Below are 20894 nucleotides of genomic sequence, written 5' to 3'. Positions count from 1 at the left end.
GATTATTAGTTGAAGTGTTTTACCATCATAGCTTTGCCTTTAGATGAATACCATTACAAAATTGGATGTGCATTAATAATTAATCCATGTCCCTGTTATAAATGTCTTCTAATTTGACTGCAGACGTCCTTCAAATTAGGAACATTATTTTTAACACCCATTTCTTCTTTTCTAGAAAACAACTTAAGTAAAAAACAGTTAACTATCAAAATAATGATCCTCTTCGCAATATAAAAAGTACTTCAGAGACAATATGAAAATTATTTTTATTTCAGATACAAGCATTAATTGTGTACATCTCAGCACCCCCTATGGAAGAGAGGCTTCTTTAGACAGACAGTGACATGAGGGCACCATGATTATCATCACGGAAACGCAGAGGACAGTCCGGTGATCCGCAGCATTTGATCTGAGGAACACACCTCTTCATGGATTTAGACTTTGATCATTTGTTCAACCTGGAAACATTGTGTACACCAAAAGTCTTAAGTGAGAATCCAACAACAGCAAAATATCCATTTTATTGTGGTATCAGTTTCAGTGCAGACTTGGTCATTCCTTTTTTTTTCTTTTTCATGAGAATTAAAAGGAGTCAACATTCTCACAACCATGCTCTTCTATAAAGTGGCAATAATAAGCACAGTACATGCCAAAGCACAGCTGCCCAATACATGACTACTGAGATAGAAGACCTGTTGAGTCAGTCTCTATTTAAGAAGGAAAAAAAGAATGATAAAAAAGGCTGGCTGACCGCAGCCATGGTGGCTAGGTTTAACTGGAGCAGCTGATGGTAAACCACTTGTGAATTTAGAAAAGCACCAGCCGACATCATGTCCTAGATCAAAAAAATGAAGATAATAGAAAGCAAAGGCATAATGGAAAATATAATTTATGGCTGCTTGTGATTGTGCACATTTATCAATAATCATGATATTATCTGTGCCAGGAGCTACTATAAAGGGTGGGTAATAGACAGTTACCAGGCACAGAGAATAAGAAGCACAACAATCAAAACCTAAAAACCATCACCAAAATGTGGAACCAGCAGATGCTTAATGCATCCCACTAAGCACAAGTTTAATGCTAAGAAACAGAATCTAGTCAACAGAAATGATGGCACCAGAAACTATCTTGGTCTTGAGAGAGGAATTGGAAGATTATAAGCACTGACAATGTCATCTATGAGAGTAGGATACAGCCAAAACTCGAGTCTTACAACCTCACGGTAGCTACAGGGCACCGTACTCAAACTCAAAGAATGATTTCATCCAGACAGACATAAAGACGTCCTGCGCATGCCTAAGTCAGGACGCGTTTCCCCACATTGGAAAAAGAGGTCATTACTATCAACCGAGGGGTTTGTGATGGAGTCTGCAGGCCAGTTTGAAGGGGCAGGTAGTGGAACACTTGAAAACTCACAGACAAAAGGCGGATAAACTCAAGTAAGTACTGTAAGTTCATAACCAGCAAAGTGAGGACAGAGTCTGAGCGCAGCTGTATCACGGCGCCGGATGCTCAAGATTCTTCCAAGAACACCACGCTGAAGTAAAAGTGGTCACAATTCTCCTCTACTTCTTTGCAGTTTCTTCCCACCTCCATCCCTCCTGATTCAACCTTTAAAAACATACTTGCATGCATACTTAAAAGCCCACCGCTCGCAACTACTGTCATCAGTCTAAGTGTTTTCAATATGAAACAAATAACACACTGAAGTCAGATTCTAACAGTTAGGAGGCCCTGCCTAACCCCGGCTATCTCTCTCTCTCTCCGACATGTGAGACGTGAAGAACGAGAGAGAGATGAGGAAAGGAAGAGAGAGGAGGATGGAGGGAACATGTTCAATGCTCAAGAATGGCAGTATGGAGCCTTGTGATGTCATCACACTCTGCTTCACGTTGCTTGCAGCAGCTCTACTTCAGGACAATGTGAAATCCATCACTGGTGTCATCTGAGGAAGAACAAAAGTCACAGAAGACGTCAGAAGGATCGGAGAACAAGAAAAACACTGAGGGGTTTTAATGAAATCTTTCCACCATAGATCGTATGTTTTTGGAAAATGTTTTACCTTGTATTGTGCTGACAATGAAACTGCTCTCATCTGGGAAGTTATAAACCATCTGTAAGCAAAAAAAAATTGTCTGTAAGGTATTCTAAATGTCATTTCAAGTGATTAAATCATATCAGTTTGTTCAGTGTAGTAAGTATCAACATTGGTTGTTACAGTAATTATATAAGAAAATATACATAATATACAAGTAAGTGTATAAGTATATATAAACAGTAAATATAAAACATTTAAAAATAGAAAACTGTTACATTGTAATATTGTTGTTACTGTTTTTGGTCAAATAAATGCAGCCTTGATGAGTGTAACAGACACATTCACTAGACAAGTCTGTAACATGACGTTCTTCACCTACATGATCCTTTTATTTATGACAAATGATAACCATCGGGAAAAAAAAAAAAAAGTCTACAATGAAGTGTGTTTTATCTGTGGCATGATGCAAAACATAATTCACATGAGCAGCCACGATTGGCCAACTTATTACTGCCACCTGATAACAGGGAAAGATAAAAGACTGTTTCTGGCTGCTTCTAGTGTGGTTGAATGAATCTGTGAAGTAGTTCTGTGTTTACCTGGTCACTGAGTAGTATGTGTATCCCTGTGGGCCCCTGTTTGTAGACTTGGCTGATGTGGGACAGCGGCAGCGCCAAGACGCTGGAGATTTTCCTAGTTAGCTCACAAGCGGTCATCTCCTCAAGGTAAAGAGCGTGGTAAACTAAACACAAACACAGACACACTTTAAAACAATACCAAGAATGACAGAGGACTGTACATTTCACAGTAGACTGACCTAAATAAAAACATCTACAGAACCAAAAGAATACAAACAGAAAGGGCTTGACCTAATTCATAAAAGACAAACATGATGAAATTTGCAACAATTTTACATTTGGCTGTGATGCAATATGTTTGATAAAACATTTTTAAGTACTTCAAGTACTGCACTTAACCAGATTAACAAAAATCACCATCTGTGAATTTCTGTAGAATAATTAGGTAACCTGAATGTTTCTTTGTAAATGAGTTTGGGAAATCCTTCAGAAATCATTCTATCATTATTGTTGAAAACATTTGTGCTTCTTAATATTTTTGTGTAAAGTGTGATTTTTTTTCTGGATTGTTTTGATAAATAGAAAGAAATAAAAAAGCATTTTTTGAAATATAATTTTTTTGTCATTACTGTCACTTAAAAAAAAACAAAAAAAAAAACTGAGCACTACCTTACATTTTGATTTAGTCATGCAGCTTACACTTTTTCACATCATGTGGTATTGAGTATCAGAAAATGGAAGTGAACACATTTTAGTTCACCAGTTGTAGTACTTTGGTGGACGGGTTACGAAGGTACGTACAACAGATCAAGTAATTCAGTTCTGCTGAATAATGCTGCACTGCATGTCTGTTGTTGCAACACAATAGATGTTATTTATTTTGTTGTGATTGTGGTATGTTAGGAATGGCTGTGCAAGTCTCCACGATTGACATTTATATACCAGGTATGGATGTTGGACTGCTGTGTTCCCCATTTTTTCTGTGTCCACGTTTCTCCAGTAGAGGGCTCGCACTCTGAGACGGCTCCAGGGACACATAAACCGTGAGTCTGGGACACACTGCTCTGTAAGAGGGCACAAACACACACAATGTGAACAGTATTCTTTAGTTTATACATTCATAACTGTAAGAAAACTCCTCAAAGGTGCTGTATGTAGGGTTGACACCGAGTGGTTGAACTAGGTATTGCAGTCCACATTCAAAATATTGGAGAGAGTTTTTTTCATCAGGCCCCTCCTCCTCAGATTTGATGCACACGCAAGTTGCCAGATGGACTCAACTGGCAACTGGCAACCCGGGGTGCCGAAATACAATTGGCTTAACTGGCAGTGGGCGGGTTTCACAAACCAAAACAGAGACTGACATTCCGGACCAGAACGCACATTTTCAAAGGAGAATTACTGACTGTAGTATTGTTTTTTAGATAAACAAATATGTTAACTTAGCATGTTTCTTAATTATCTGCAAACATATTATGGTATTTTTATGCTTTAGTAGAGTCAAAATCTTACATACAGCACCTTTAATTATACATTAATATCACTTGTGATTTTTTTTTTTTATCATACCTTGATTTAAGTGCATTGTAGAGTCTGATTCCATCAGCTGCACCACAAATTTGGACTAAATCCTCACGAGTTAACTTCAGTAGATCAGAACCTGAGATGAAAAATCCATCATATCAAATCGATCTCATTAATAACTACTTACAGTTTAATGTTGTGTGTCTGTTAGGGCTGGATAACGACACAGATGTCCATATTCCATTGGATTCTGATTCAGAAACTATAGATTCTATTAAATTCCAATTCTGATTCAGTCTGTTTGGATATTTCAGCTTTAATGCCCAATTTGCTCATATATTAAAGAGATTATCTCTGTCAATGATGTTAATTATGCAGGCAACCGTTTCAGACTGATTCAAACTGGTAACTCATCTTTTTTAATTATTCATTAAAAGAACCAGTTCATAAGAGTCAATTGTTTGTGAATCAGAATATGCTGTATGTTTGGTTTTACACACAGCTTGTGTGTAAGAATCGATATCAGGATCATTCAAATAAAGATTGCGATTTATCATAACTACATATTTTTACCCAGCCCTGGTGAAGTTTAATCTTTGCAACAAAAACTTGCATGTGTTAATACCTGAGAAATGGGTGAAAATACGACTGTATGAGTTAAATCTGTTCTTAAGCAGCCACTTCTGTGTGTCCTGTATAGACGCTGTGGGACTCAGAGACTGCAGAAAGTTCACAGATTTATTTTATTTATTTTCTTCAGATGCAACATAAAAATAAATGTGCATCTTTAAGGCAAATTAGTAAAAAAAAAATTATATACAAACATGTACAAACCTCCATAGAAATGAGGCTACCAAGATCCCCTTGATGGTTAGGTGAAGATGACTCACTAAAAACACAAGTACAAGCATTAGAAACTGCATAACTCTAGTTCATGGCACAATGTAAAAGAAACACAGATGCTTTGTGAGTGTGTCACCTGTCTGGTACTGTGCTGCTACTGCTGTAGGTGTGTGTGCTGGAGGTGAAGGTCGGTGTAGCTGCTGTGTTGGGGTTGACGTATGCATTATCTGGCCATGGAGAGCACTATAACGAGAGAAAGACAGAATGTGAGAAAGTCCAAAGTGATCTAAACAAAACAGAATTTTGATGTCAGGCTAATGTATGACCTGTCACACACTGATGAAGGACACTACTAAAAACAAATATGAATAATGGTTTGGAGTTTATTATGCGTGAACTGTTAACACAGCAGAGGTGAGTGGGCGCTTACACTTCCTCTTTTGCTTTTGGCAATAGAATCGCCACAGTCTGCAGGAAGTGTCCGCTTGCTGGATTTCTTTAGCTCATGTTCTACAGCCTCCTCGATCACAGGCTCCAATCGAGTCTACTCAAAAAAGACAAACCACAGTGAAAACACTTTTTTAGTTAAATACCCTATAAGCCCAGTTCCCTTTCAAGATGGTCTCTTGATGTTGAAGACAGTGTAAGCTGGTGCTTTGGGAAAACACCTTTCTCCTCAAATACTGAAGCCTTATTTGCTTATTTCCAATGGCCAATGGTGCTCGTGCCCACAAAAAAGGGGGCAGGAAAGTGGCCTATATAAGTTTCATCAGAAACTTTCTCCTTTATCATAAATGCTTAAGTCTTCGCCATTGATTCATCTCCAAAGAGGATTTGGAGATGAATCCAAATCTCTTTAAGCAGCTGAGGAAGAAGCACTAACATCAGGATTTGGAGCAGAAAAAAGTGACGAGACATTAAGTGACGAGTTCACGCTGACTCAGAGCCCACATGCCTCCCACTTGTCTATACTACCTACCGTAAACTTTGGTGCTCTAACTGACTTCCAATGATATGCACCGGTGCTGTGCCCCTGTATTCATTAGGATGTGCTGTTTACACTCTAAATATGCCACTGCCGAGGTTTGCTGCCCTTCTTTGATAAGCACTGGCTGTGCCATTCGTTGCCTTTCTGTGAGGAGCGCCCGCTGTGCCACTCTCTTTATACAGATGTGTAATGTTGTTTACACTGACCGGTGTATCAGTCGATGTTACGTTAACATAGCTCTGTGCAACTGCATGTAAAGTGTCTAAAAAAAAAAACCCAGCTTCAGACTCTTGCATAGAGCAGCACAGTTTCGGCTGCGAAATCAGAGAACTTGTGGCCAAAATGCCATCCGGATCGTCGCTTGTTGATATAGTTGTTGTGATGTATAGCACGGCTAGATTCCGATAGTAATGAGTGATGAGTCATTGCTTCTATCTTAAGCGCTGAGTTAACCTATTTGGCGCTGAGTTTCCTGTTTGGGTTTCAGTGGCCGCTAGCCCCTGAACAATGCTTTTTTACTGCGCCTGTCCCGTTCTTCTAACTGGCTGCAGTGTTATATGGTGACATTAGATAGTGTACACTAAGCACTGGGTCCGCCGCTTGTTGCAATTGACCTATCAGTAATTCCCGCCCCCCTTAGTTACTGTTGCTCACCCAGACAAACAAATGGAGTTGATAAATACAGAGTTCTGGCATGAAACTCTGATGGTGCAGTCCGATAGGTCTAACTCAATCTGACATAATGACATCATCACATGGCACAGCTGATTGGTTCTCTCCTGTATTGGTAGCCAATGAACTCGCTGCTCAACATTCAAATATATGACTAGAGCATGCCGTAGCAGTGCAGCTTGCTTCAGAAACCCTCTACCTTCCCCAGCTCCACCTGTATAGATCTGCTGCGAGGTGATTTGTGTATGCTATGGGGTTATTTCATGCATGTTATATTTGCAGCAGCAATATTCTTACATGCTCACAGCAGCATGTTGTGGATGTACTGGAAGTAGCAAGTCTTTGTACTTGCTCTGCCGCAGAAGCAGCAGAATAGCAGATCTATTCCACCAAGATCAAATACATTAACATTGTCATTGTCATGTACATTACCATGCCAATCCCTCCGAGAGTTGTCATGACAGAACTGTCTTACAATGACAGCTGTCAGTGTGAAAACCTTGTCCTAAGATGTTTTTGAAAAATATTGGACAAAGAAGGATCACCATTCAAGTGTTTGTTAAATTTTGAGCTGAGGGCTTACAGATCACAATGCAAGCGCAGAAGCCTTATTATCGTTGTCACGGTTGCAGATGACGACATCCAGGATTCACGTACCGGATATATAAAATATTTAAAAATAAATTTGGATTTACCACAGGGTAAGATTAAATTATGTGTTTTTTATCTACATTACATGATGTGAAAGCAGTTAGCTATTTAGGTTTGAACATTAGCATGGACTCACTAATGTTTGCTAGTTTTAGCCAGAGACACCGCTGAAGCAGAAGATGACATTAAAGTTCTGCTTGAGCAGATGAAAACTGAAACTTAATGAGAGTATGTCAATCAGAAAATTAACGTTTTCTTCTTCAATTGGGATTGGGGTTGAATGCTTAGGGACATTTTGCTCTGTTTTATTTGGGTTCAGTAAATAGAATAAAATAAATTCTATTGCCCATCCTCTCAGGATACAAGGAGTCAGTGTTACAAGTACCCCATGCACATCATTTTGACATTTTTGTAGCATAAACACCATCAAACCGATGAAAGCCTTGAGTCTTCCAATGTTTCTCTATGGCGCTGAAATCTAAATATGTTGGAGTTCGGGTCCCTGTGGAACTTTTCTTCTTCAATTGGGATTGGGGTTGAATGCTTAGGGACATGATACTCAACTGCCATTGGCTCACCCCTTTTTGTTTGGAGGGTGTTTCTGTTAGTTTTGTTGTTGTGATTTTGTCTGTTTTATATGTTGCCATTGTGCGCATAAACATACAACAGTTCAGTAGACCTGCGGATTTCCACTAGGTCTGCTAGAAAAAAAAAAAAAAAAACCACTTCTGTAGTAGGCGGCACTGGTGCTGCTTGGCCAATGTGCTGTCTAATCCTGGTCAACTCCACAACTGCATGTCTAGCTCCGGTGAGAAGCTGTAGTCCGTAATGTGCTGATTATGTGTACTTGTGTACAGTGGATGTAACATGCATTGCGATAGCTGTTGAGTGTCGCTGCGCTTATATGTCTCCACTTATGCCAAGCACCCTTCGCAGTAACATGGCGTGAAGCTGCATGCTCCCCAAAGCATCAGCTTACTCTTTCCACAACATTGAGAGACCATCTTGAAAGGGAACCTATCCGGTTTCTGTAGTAACCTTGGTTCCATGATAAGGGAACGACAATACGTTGTGTTCATGCTGTGTTACTTATGCTCAGCTCTTTCATAAGGTCTTATTTCAGTCGAAACATTCTGATGAAATGCCGCTCAGCACTGCTTATATAGAGCTCTTTCTCACCTCCTTTTCAAGCTTGAGCGCCATTGGCCATTGTGATGCAATGGCGTTAAGCAAATAAGGCTTCAGTATTTGAGGAGAAAGGTGTTTCCCCAAAGCTCAGCTTACACTGTCTGCAACGTGTTATTCCCTTCTCAACGAACCTAGGTTACGTCAGTAACCACAAACGTTTTCTGTCCTGCAATTGATATTCTTCCTACTGAAACAGGAAGTTTAGGCAAAACATTTTAAAGGGCTTGTTTTCAGCAGCCTAATTACTTGTTACAGCAATGAACCAAGATTTGCTCCTTGCTAGTTACAGGTGGTATAATGCAAGGACATTCTTATTCATCATCATCAATCATTTCTACTTTCTTAGCAGAGCTGTTATTGCTAACTAAGACTCATTATGGTTAACTGAAATAAAGTTGAAATTAATTAAACTATATATAATTAGGGCTGGGCGGTATGATAGTATATATATTTACACCGAAATAAAGTATCTATCGTTAGATATTTCGCTATATCTTGTATTCCACTGTATGCAAATATATCTGCGTAACACAGTACTGCTTAAACGTTATACACCTTTGAGTGCTAAGGAAACATGCATGTATGAGAAAATAAAGAGTGGGACGCACTTGGTAGAGTTATTAAGTGCAATAAGCAGTGAAAAAGAACTCAATGCGGTGCTCATGCTTACTGACACACAGCAGAAAAACGTGCACACGTGCCCTTCTCTCGACAGCATGTGATTGCGAAAACAGATCTCTTTTGTGTCTTATTGTGCTTGAATGGTCAAATACGCACACTGTAATATCATAATGCCCATCGTGTGGAGTATTCAAGTAAACACAGTCAGTTATATGTTAAATAAATGTAATATTTCTTACTACAGGTTAAATAAACCGAGCATACTGTAGTTGAATTTCATATTTATATGTTCTGTTGTGCTCGTAATTTGCTTCTTTTTAACACAGTCAGTTATATGTTAAATAGCTATATCGAGGTACATATCGTTATCATGAAAAAAAATTCTCCTTGAAATTTTGGCCATATCGCCCACCCCTATATATACTAGATAAAAAAAAAAGACAACCTAAATAAAAATTAGAAATGTTGCCTTGGCAACCAAATGAAATACAATAAGTGTAAGTACTAAAACTAAAATAAAAATAAACCAAAGCTAAATAGAAATATTAGAAAACAGAAGCAAAAACAAACTTAAATGAAAACTGAAATATAAACAAAAATTAAAGCTAAATCAAAATCTAATTAAATAATACTGTTTCTGAAAAGAAGGAAAAAATTCCTACAAGCATGAATATTACTTATACTACATGTGTGAAATGATGTACATTGACATAAGATAAAGACTTCAATCACAGTTAGTTTTAGGCCACTGATATTAAACTCGATATAACGTTGTCTTCGACATGGTGGCTGTAACATGACCAGCTAAATGCTATTCACTTTATCTCAGTAACCCCTTATTATTGGTCTAAATTAATCATGGGTGACAAATACATCCATGAATAGGCTATTTTTTAAATAAGTAGCCAAAAACTTTTTTTTTTTCTATGTGATGCTGTAGCCATGTCAATAGGTGTCAGTAGTAATGGTGTCAAAACTAAACAAAAATACTTAAATATTCTTGCCTCTGACAAAATAGTGGTGTCATAAGAGGGCTGATATTTCTCTTTCTCCTGCACAGTCTTTTTCTCCATCTTCTCTCGGTCTGTTTTTTGTTTTCTGTCTGCTCCCTTTGGCTGTTAATAGGAGAGTATGAGATACACTTTAATATATACTAGAATGTCATATTAATGCTTCAAAACACACCCTTCAACAACATAATAATTCAGTATAAGAAACACAAAGGTGAAATTAATTTATATGTGCAATCTTCAACCCAACTCCACAGATATTTCCTTGCATTTAATGCATGTTTGCATGAGTGTGGCATCACCTTAAAGACTTTGATCTGGCAGCTGGCGGAGTGCAGGTGCTCGGTGTACTCTCCACTTTCATTTTGTTTAAAAGTGTCAATCTGGATCCGGAACGGAACTCCTTTCTCTCCGCCGTGTTTCCGCGGGGTGAACTCTGTACTGATGCAATGAACCTTTAACAAGGTAAGGAAGAAAAATATAATTAATGTGGAACACATGATCGGTTCCTGGAGCACTTTTGAGATTATCCTTGACATGCATTGCACTTCTGCACAGATTAGGATGTGCCAGATACGTTTCTCATCAACGGGAACGATATTCACACAACTTGATCGGACGCTTTCAAGGTCAAGAGATATCAAGAGCCAGTAGCCTTCTATTCATGTTCTATATAGATTTGAGGATCTTGACATCCAGAATTAAAAAATGACCTGAAGCAATATACAGAAATTAATATACACCAGTAAATGCTCAACTGCATATATGTGCTCGATTTTTGCAGAAACATAATTAGAAATATTATATTATTAATAATAATTTCAATACCACAGCAAAATATTGATAATAATAATATATTATTTTAAGAATTTAATGTAATTTAATGTAATATAAATAATACTGAACACACACCTTATTTTAAAATGTTAAATATTAAATTACATTAAAATTAAATCAATGACTTGTAAGCTTAATGTATTTCTCACTGAAGTAAACATTTATATAAAATGCATGTAAATATTCAAGTAAACAGCCAGAAATCATGAAATAATTTAAATTAAGTTTTCTGTTTTTCTTAAACACCTTAATATTACATAATAAATAATATTACTTAATATGACATAATAAAACAGCAATAGGTCTATTGCAATTACAATGCAAAGCCTAATGCAGATATTCAGATATTTGAATAAATCAAGCATGTTTACATTAAATAAGTCCTAAAATGTGTAAAAATAGGTTGGAAAATTGTCATTCCCAACTGTTGATTTCCTTGTTGATTATCAACAGCCATAGCAAAAATAATACTATGTACAATGTTGCAACAAGTGTAATCTAACACAGTGAGATATAAAACATCATGTCCACTGCCCCAAGAACTGTTTGCAAATGACATTTCAAACTGAAACTCCAGTGTGATTCTGTAACCTTTGAACTATGACAACATGGCTGCATGTTTGTGTATTGATCTTGAACTCGGGTTTACCTGCACAAACACAGACGCTCGCTTGGAGAGATCCCACAGGAAATCTGCAGCGTTTAGCTGTGACGGGTGTGTGCAGGGCTCAGTGATGCCAACTGACATGGGGATATCTGTAACAAACACATGACACACTGTAAAAACTCCTTCTCCTGGGGCTTTATGCTGCTTTCTAATCAAAAAAGACTGAACAAATTGATTACTCCAACCTAAAGTGAACACATAAGCGCTCACCAATGTCGAGGAGGCGGTCGCCAGGCCGATTCCATTTCCAGCCCTCCAGCTGCTGGTGCTCCATGTACTGAAGCCTTCGGTCATGGAAAACCACCCTAACTATACTCTATAATTCACCCCAAACCAAACACACACAAACACAAAACCATCAGAACAAGCAGCACTCTTAAAGAGCCATACACCATAGCAGTACTTCCTGCACCACTGAATCTACAGCACCATGGCAAAACAACAGAGATTTTATCCTTGATGATGTCAAAAGACCTTGTAGACATCCAATGTGGTTAAATCAGCACATTCACTCAGTGAAGGATTCCTGAGACTGATTCAAAACAGTAATTTGTGACGGAAATCATTTAAAGGAATGACTCCTAAGAGTCCTTTGTTCATGAATCAGAGTACATCGATCACGCTGTATTATATGTTGTTTATGTATGCGACCAGCAAAGACAATGTAAAAAACATGTTGTCTATTTACTGTTCAAAAGTTTGGGATTAGTAAAATTTTTGTTTTAAAGAAATTAATACTTTTATTAAGCATTCCTGCATTAAATTGATCAAAAGTGATAGTAAAGACTAAAGATTTCAGTTTAAAATAAATGTAGTTCTTTTGAATATTGACAGCAGCAAATCAGTCAAAAACAGTTACGTTAAAACTGTAAAAATGTTTCACAATAATACTGTTTTTTAATGGTTTTTGTTTGATTGAATAAATGCATTCTTTGTTAACATAAGAGACTTCTGAGCAATGGTATTTTTTATTAATTTATGTATTTATTTGATAAGTCATACTTTTTACTTAATTAGCATATATAAAATAAAAAACAAAACAGACATTTATCTTTAAAAAGTATGAATAACAAAAACAACTAAATAAAAAAATCATCAGTATCATATAAGTCATAAAAAATACACTGGTTGATTTGTATTATTCTGCAGAACAAACCTCCTCTCAATTTTTTTCCTTCTCCAAATTCAATTCAGACGGAAATTCACTCAGACTCTGTACTCTGTACTCAGACGCTGTAGATTCACTGAATACCAGTGCAGTAGACGCTACGCACCACACAAAACCCCAAGTGCACTGCACTGATAAAGCACACACAAGCTCTCACCTTCACAGTCTTGTTGTTGAGTTCAGGCATCTCCCCTATTTTCCTGTTATCAAGCAATCGGATCTCATACGACTGGCCTACAGAGGGAGATGGGAAGTGTGTTACTGAATATCTTCTCAACCAGGTATTCTTTAAGGAATAGAGATGGGTGATGAAAACTGCACCTTGGTTTAGGTAGGTGAGCGTCTCCTCGTGTAGTTTAACAGCAGGGGAGGTGGCGGCACACAGCACATACTGAAACGGAGGATTCTTGGTGTCAGACTCCACAGGAACGCTTACATCTTCCTGCTTAAAGATGGGCAGAGCCAACACATCACTGAGGAAAAACAAACACAGACAGAGAAATGGAAGTTATGAAAAGATAAATTATGTTGGTTAGAACCACAGAACCTCTGCCATCAGTATGAAAATGGTTGTCACGGAAACAGGTATATGGGGAGCCTCCTGCATGCTTGCACCTATAGACACTCATAAACCACACGACACATGAGCGCTCTTGCATGCTTCTGAACCACAAACGTATAAAGGACATACTGTCATCAGACTGCTAAATACAAACAAAACAAAAGGAGGTGTGTATTTACAATCACATATTAAAAGAGTACTGTTCAAAAGTTAGGGGTCGGTGTGATTCAACAAATTAATACTTTTATTCAGTAAGGATGCATTAATGTGTTCAAAAATAACAGTAAAGGCATTTATAATTTTACAATTTTTATTTCAAATAAATGCTTTTTTTTCTTGAAAAATTTTTATCACAATGCCAATATTTCAATATTTATAAGAACTGATTCTTGAGCACTAAATCAGCATTTTAGTATGATTTCTGAAGGATCGTGTGACACTGAAGACTGAAAATTCAGCTTTAGATTCAGCTTATTTATTAATAATAATTTAATTATATATATATATATATATAATTATATATAATATTATATATAATATTATATATATATATATATATATATATATATATATACATATATACATATATATATATATATTCAAACAGAAACAGTTATTTTTAATTGTACAAATATTTTGCAGTTTTACTGTTTTTAGTGTGTTTTTGATCAAACAAATGCAGCCTTGGTGAGCATAACAGACTTATTTCAAAAACTGTATAAAAAAAATATTATGTGTCACAATATCAAACAATTAACAATGAACAATTAATTTACACAATGTTTAGCCCAAAGTATTATTATATTTCTTATATTATGGAGTTAATAAATGCTGCCATGGCGCTGGGCTTGACACTTCTGTGCCACACTCACACATGTAAAGGCATTATCAGGCCGGTCCAGTGACAGCTATAGACGCTGAGTCAGTTAGCTGGCAGTCTGCTTGACATGACGCAACTTTTGTAAGAGTGCGGCCTGCAGGATCCTTCCTGCCCACCAATCTGCAAGTGGTTTCTGAAATATGAGCAGCTCCACTGTAACATTCCGTTCCACAGCTGCTCAATTCCACATGAACGCAAGTCAGATAATCAGCATCTCACACCCTCATTTACCTCAAATGCAATACAAAAACATCACACTAGCACCCCGTCACAGCAATGACTTACAGACACAGTAGGAAAATAGTAAGCATATCTCCATGATACCTGGATCTTCAACTTATCTGACCCCATGACTGAAAACACCTGCAAACTGCAAATGCAGAAAAATGTCTTATTCCTGTCCATATTTCAAGTTCAATGGCTTATGCTATCAAAAGAAATATAAGGGCAGCTGACATTAAAATTGCAGCGTGACATTCTATAGTTTAATTTTAAATTAATTTAAATAGTATTTTGATAATTGTTTTATAATTGTGCATGCTGGTTTCATTACTTCATTAAATCAGAAACTACAAGGAATATCTGTATTTGTTTTAAAGATGCATGTCATGGAACCATTTTAAATAAACTAGTCAATGCAAAAAGGTGGTCTTCATATAAAATATATATTTTTTTATTAATACTTTTATGCAATGTTAACACTAACACTAACTATACTCATTATGGATGGAGCCATATTTAAAATCTGCCAGATACTGATAAGCCAGTAATTATTTCGGTCCCACTTTATATTAAGTGACCTTATATCTGGGCAATAATGTTTAAAATGTATTAAATAGCAGTCACAGGACACTTTCTCTAACATGTATGTTTTAACCTAAAGTCTGTGAACAGGTTATGCCTCAACTACCCAAAAACACTGTCTGCTCCTCTAACATCAATAGAGGACTGTGTCAACTGCAAATCTGCAGGACTCTGGAAGAGTATCAAGAAACTTGATATCACAGGGGGAGAGCATGTGAACAGCCTTCTTCCCGCTGTCTCACACTACAGCGCTCCCACCACTAACAAAACCAGCACAGAATCTAAACTCAGCCACTAACTATACTCGCACACAGAGTATTTCAGACACTTGCATACGCACACTTGCAGAATAACAGAGCGCTCCAGGGAAAACGCTGATGTTGCTCTTTCCACCACAGCCTCCAGAAGCCCGCCACATCTCAGAGTAACCAGTCCATGGAACCTGACCTCAGGCGCATAATGTGCATTCCTATCACGCAGTGACCATTTTTCAAACTCCTTGTGGCCCAATGGGAATAGTGAAGGCTGCTGGTCATTTGGAAAAGCGACGTATACAGTTTAAATATGCTCCCTCATTAATACCCCAATGCAACTGTGACGTATGCTGGGGGATTGTGGTTTGCCTCTTCCAGTGCTGTGGATGCTGAAGCACCTGGCATGCAGCTGGAACGCATGGAAAAACCCAACACATATCAATGAATAAATTGGATGAGCATGACGTTTTAGGCAGCTTGATACTGGTCAGATGCAACTAAATAACAAACAAAACAAATGGCCGCAATGTTAGTAGCACGTGAAAATAAGATAAAGAGAAATTTAATAATGTGATATTTTCCAACCAGTTCTTCTAAAAAAAAAAAAAAAAAAGAGCCCAAGAGTAAAGGTGAACCATGCGAATTCTAAGCAAAATAGAGCTGTTTAGTTCTGATGTCAATTAGTAGTCCCACCTGAAAACTGACTGACAACAGAATGCACTTTTTTGGCAGACATGAGACTTTTCTGAGAAGTCTTTCCTTAAGAGTTATAAGACAAGAACCAAAACAACCAGCTATGAGGTGAATAACATAACGATGTGAAGCGTTGCAAATGACAATGAAACAGTGGAGAAACATAAAACTATTGATTTGAAGATTATATATATATATGTGTGTGTGTGTATGTATGTGTGTGTAATATTTTTTTCTTTTTTTTTTAAACCATAACTTCGCTGGTAAAAAATTATTATTCTTAAAAGTAAAACCAAAGCAAATTATTAAGTATTAACAAACATACTAGCTCACTGTAGGTGAGTTCATAACAGTAGGTTAATTAATCTTTCAAAATCAATTCCCCAAAAAAGAAAACGAATGGGATTTTTACTTCCAGAAGCCAACTGTCACACTCTGCGGGTTCCCTCAGGAATTAATTTGGATTATTTAGAACAACACTTTTATGACTGCAAAAGGAATCAACTGTCTAATGTCTTACTGGGTTGCCTGCATGTTAAAGAGATATAAAAAGTGAAAAAAAGTGAAAGTGGTGATATTTGTCAAGTATGGTAACCCATACTCGAAATTGGTGCTCTGCATTTAACCCATCCAAGTGCACACACACACAGCAGTGAGAAGTGAACACACCGTGAACACACACCCGGAGCAGTGGGCAGCTATATCCAGCGCCCGGGGAGCTGGGGTACAGTGCCTTGCTCAAGGGCACTTCAGCCATGGGTATTGAGGGTGGAAGAGAGCGCTGTTCATTCACCCCCTCCCACCTACAACTCCTGCCAGCACAGAGACTCGAACCTGCGACCTTCTGGTTACAAGTCCAAATCTCTAACCATTAGGCCACAGCTGCCCCCATATATATTTTATCAAAGGAAATATAATACACACTTCACCTTTAAATTTCTTTATTTTAAAAGTACACAGAAAATGCAGACAGACTATCCCGAGGAAATGACCATCACCCTAAATATTGCATCAACTCTTCCTGAGTCACCCTCAGTGACGTAATCATAGCCTCTATGCGCAGTATCGTATGACGTAATGGAGTTCGACGATCGACCAATTTCTTCAATAAGTAAAACGTGTTATTCACGAAACATTCTAATGCCCTTAAAACAAATCATGCGAAGAGATAAGATTTAAACGAATTCGTTTAAATAAAACTTAAACTTTCTTTATAACTGTTTGGCATCTCAAAGAACATTCTGTTCCAGGAAGTAACACGACTTCAAACGCGCTTGTTATCGTTTCAGTGCGGCCACGTTATGGCTATTCGAAAGAATCGTGAGAATATTAATAAACGTTCTACAACCAGGGTTCAGCTGAATAAACAGTCACCACGTTAAGACTGTGTCTGAAGAACTAGTTTGACTAAGTAGCAGATAACCAAGTGATTATAAGTCTTAATTTTCAGATCCAAATTGTATCAATCTACGTTTTTATGTGACTGACTTTAAAAAAGTATGACCAGTCTTGCAGAAAATAATTAGATGTCTAACTTTTAAGACTAGTCTAAGCAGTTTCTGCAAGCGGCCACAGGTCTCGCTAGTTCTCAAGATGGTCAGACAACACAAGGATGCAACTCGTTGTCTATTGTTTTGAGCTAGCTATAGCAACTCTCATACAGCCACACTGCATCCAGCAGACGACAAAACAATCTCGCGAAGTTGCCAAATGATAAATAAGGATATCAAATTATGCATTTTTGAAACCAATGAGCACAAACCGCCTGGAATCCCGAGGCTCGAAATGTAAACACTGCGATCAAGACAGCTAGCCAACTAGCTGGCGGTCACAGATGCCCTCATCGCCCCCGGATTAGGGACTCTTGGGAAGCTGCTGCTCGGTTTGCATGCTGCTCTAACCTCATGCTGTACGCGCCAGCCCCGAGCTCCTGGCCGATGCCAGACAAACTGGCATCGAAGTCGTGCACGAGCCCAGACTCGATGGTAGCATCGTCCATCTTCAGCACCCACGCCATGGCGCCCAGATCCTTCTCCTCCGACTCTAACCGGAGCGCCGCCAGCTTCGCCTCGGACAGACAGCACCTGCGCGGAGCTCGCGTTGCCGCAGGAGTCAGCTAGTCCTTCTAGAGTTGGTTAAGTTAGGTGGTCACCCGCGGAAGGCTAGCTGTTGAAAGCAGGGCAAACGGCTCTAGCCCCGACTACCGTGTGCCTCGCCATTGCTTCAGTTTCACAATAACACAGGCGAGAAATAAGAGTCTCGAGATGAACCGAGGCGTCGCGAAGTCAACTCAACCCTCCACGCAACACCGTATTATCCGTTTCCAGCGCCCGTATGTTATCCCGTATACATCAGCAGCACATCATATCTATATGCGATCTTCCATTATATAAAATCAGGGTGGGAGGACGCTGTTGACTGTCACTGGATTCACACGCAATGTCCGCTCGAATAATTGGGTTGGCAGAGCTCGCTCGCTTTCACCTTATCCTAAACGCGGTACGGTGTCTTTACGCTCTCTGCTATCCGACAGCGTTCACCTAATTCATCGTGCTGACCCGCCCGTTTGGTCTTTCGGAAGAGGCCAAAGATCACAAGACATCCACACGGCCCTCTGTCTTCCACCATTCAAACCCCAAACGCGAGACTGCAGCAGCTGCAGGGATCCGGGTCGGGAATCTGACAGCCAATCACGTTGCTCTGCGAGCTGCGCTCAGCCAATCAGATCTGTCGTCATCTTCTTCCTAAACTAGCGCTCCGCTGCACTGTAGTCACTTTCGACTTCCAAACACAATATTAACTTGCAGCGCATATATTAAACGTCAAGTCACCTGGTGGTAGAAATACAAACTTGTTGAATATTTAAGATTATTTTTATAGATCACAATCAACACGTTTATGTTTAAAATCTCAGCTCTACAGCTGGCAGCCAAAGTCCATATCAACACTGCTGTAAAATGACAAGAAAATATAGATATAGACAGATAGCTGCTTTTGCTATCTAGTGATAAATGAAGCCCAGCAGCGTGAGATATTCAGATCCCACCGGGGCTGTTTTTGCTCTGAAATTCCATTCTGAAAAACAGGGAGGGCCACTCAAGGACACGCTTTGGGTGTTTTTAACCGGTTGTTGTTGTGGTGGTCTGGACAGGAAGGCAGATGGACCTTTGAACATGATTAGGTTCTCTTAAACAGACCACCAACCTATAAACAAAACAGCCTCAGGTGTTTACAGCTGGGAATTTAGTCACAGCCCTGTGAGACAGCTGGGAAATACTTGATTCATTTATAAACTGAGGGCACTGGTGTCCTTGAGAAACAATATTGCAAACTTATAAATAAATACTTTTCAGATGGCAGTTATGCAGTAAGTTTCTATTTAGTGGGAGAAACAGGGAAATATCAGAATAGTCTGTCACCCAGACCTATTTGTAAGGTTTACAATGCCAAAAGAGGCCAACAAAGCTCCAGATGATGATTATGACATTTCTCATTGGTTCTGACTGTACTGCACTTTAATTGCTGACAAGCGATTTGAAGTCATTTTAAGCATGTGATAAAAGCACTTTTACACTGCAAGTTTGAGTCAAAATTTCAAATACATTAATGCTTTTCTAGCAGTGGTTTTGTGTGCTGGTTTTAAACACGTAGTTCATCATCATACTTTTGCTATGGCTGATGGGTAATAAGTGAACACAATAAAAGCACTCTGGTGTACATTCAGACAAGGGTCAACTATATAATGAAGGTACACTTTAACAGAAATGTTGAACTGTGTTCTCATGATAAGGGTTTTTCATAAATGTCAGATCAGGCATAATTAATTCAAAAATAATATTGATATCTTGTACATTATGTTATATATATATATATATATATATATATATATATATATATATATATTGCTCATCATGAATTTTGCGTCATAATTGTTTTGTTTACATTTTGCTAAACTTAACTGTTACTGTTTGCATTTTGTCTAGGCCTACTCCTAAATTGTTTTCATATAACAGCAATACAGCATAATAATTTAAATAATTATGCAATATCTGAAATTGTGTATAATAAATGAATATAATCTGTAATTTAACTCAGCTGAAGACGCTTCTCAAGTGTAAACAATCTTGAGACAGATTTGGGAAACCCTTCGCATCACGAGTGGCCACGAGAGAAATTAAATGTAATTATAACATAAACATGTAACTACATAAACAGTAAATAAATGTTCGTAGTATATATATGTGCGATTATGTATATAAACACACAAATACACAGTGACACTATGTAACTTTCCGTTAAACACAGTTATTCAGTAGCGCTCAGTTTTACCGTGTGTTCCTGCAGCTGTAGGGCTGTCGACCCTCGAAGCTCCCAGTATGCAGCTGCCAGAAAAGCATTGCATTACTATCTACGAATCCCGCTATCAATGCTGAAATAACTAAAAACAGCGACCAAGACAGTCTCACATCGAGTCACGGCCTGTTTCTATACAGTCTATGGTCACGGGACGCCGTTGCTTTCTTGTTTAGTAGTGAACTTCGTCCACCGAGACAGCGCACGCGATCGCCCCGCCGTGACTGCAGGATGATGTTCAACACCGAGACAGGAACATAAACTACCTTTTAAAACTTTAGTGTCGTTCTTTTTTTTAAACGAAATTCTAAATTTTATTCAGCAAGCATGCATTACACAGATCAAAAGTGGCAGTAAAGAAATTTCTAATGTTACAAAAGATGTATATTTCAAATAAACGCTGTTCTCTTCAACATTCTATTCATCAAAGAAATAGAAGCATAAGAGACTTCTTTCAAAGCCATGAAAAAAATCTTTTTAATTTAAACAGCCATATGTCCAAATAGTATAAGGGAATACGATTACATACAGTAGGGGGCTGGGGTTCCTATAAAATAAAA

At 38.2% G+C, this 20894-nt stretch overlaps 1 protein-coding gene across 2 annotated transcripts; it reads right to left on the bottom strand.

Annotated features, from left to right (window-relative positions):
- Window positions 1–247: 247 nt before the first annotated feature.
- On the bottom strand, window positions 248–20521 carry LOC109067438 (upstream-binding protein 1-like). 2 transcript variants are annotated; one of them, XM_042777042.1, is made up of 16 exons: window positions 20311–20521; window positions 13110–13261; window positions 12946–13022; window positions 11831–11936; window positions 11603–11709; window positions 10419–10571; window positions 10111–10221; window positions 5417–5530; window positions 5123–5229; window positions 4978–5032; window positions 4769–4862; window positions 4189–4279; window positions 3562–3683; window positions 2641–2783; window positions 2066–2117; window positions 248–1948 (listed from the first exon to the last, which is right to left on the bottom strand). In XM_042777042.1, exons 1-16 carry the CDS (start codon window positions 20376–20378, stop codon window positions 1911–1913), a joined length of 1590 nt encoding a protein of 529 aa, XP_042632976.1. In that variant the 5' UTR covers window positions 20379–20521; the 3' UTR covers window positions 248–1910. The 2 variants fall into 2 exon arrangements, with proteins under 2 accessions (XP_042632976.1, XP_018939921.2); XM_019084376.2 differs by lacking the exon at window positions 20311–20521 and adding an exon at window positions 17883–18690.
- Between the last annotated feature and the right edge of the window lie 373 nt (window positions 20522–20894).

This window comes from Cyprinus carpio, chromosome A19 (assembly GCF_018340385.1).
Source record: "Cyprinus carpio isolate SPL01 chromosome A19, ASM1834038v1, whole genome shotgun sequence".
Classification (NCBI taxonomy): Eukaryota; Metazoa; Chordata; class Actinopteri; order Cypriniformes; family Cyprinidae; genus Cyprinus; species Cyprinus carpio.
This window is presented reverse-complemented; position numbering and strand designations above follow the sequence as displayed.

Excerpts from the sequence above, each read along its gene's own strand:
- LOC109067438 (XM_019084376.2), bottom strand. The coding sequence starts at position 17,998 with ATGGCGTGGGTGCTGAAGATGGACGATGCTACCATCGAGTCTGGGCTC. Across the intron at positions 10,572-11,602 it reads GAGCGTCTGTGTTTGTGCAG|GTTCATTGCATCAGTACAGA; the intron begins GTAAACCCGAGT and ends ACCTTGTTAAAG. Across the intron at positions 3,684-4,188 it reads TACAATGCACTTAAATCAAG|AGCAGTGTGTCCCAGACTCA; the intron begins GTATGATAAAAA and ends GCCCTCTTACAG.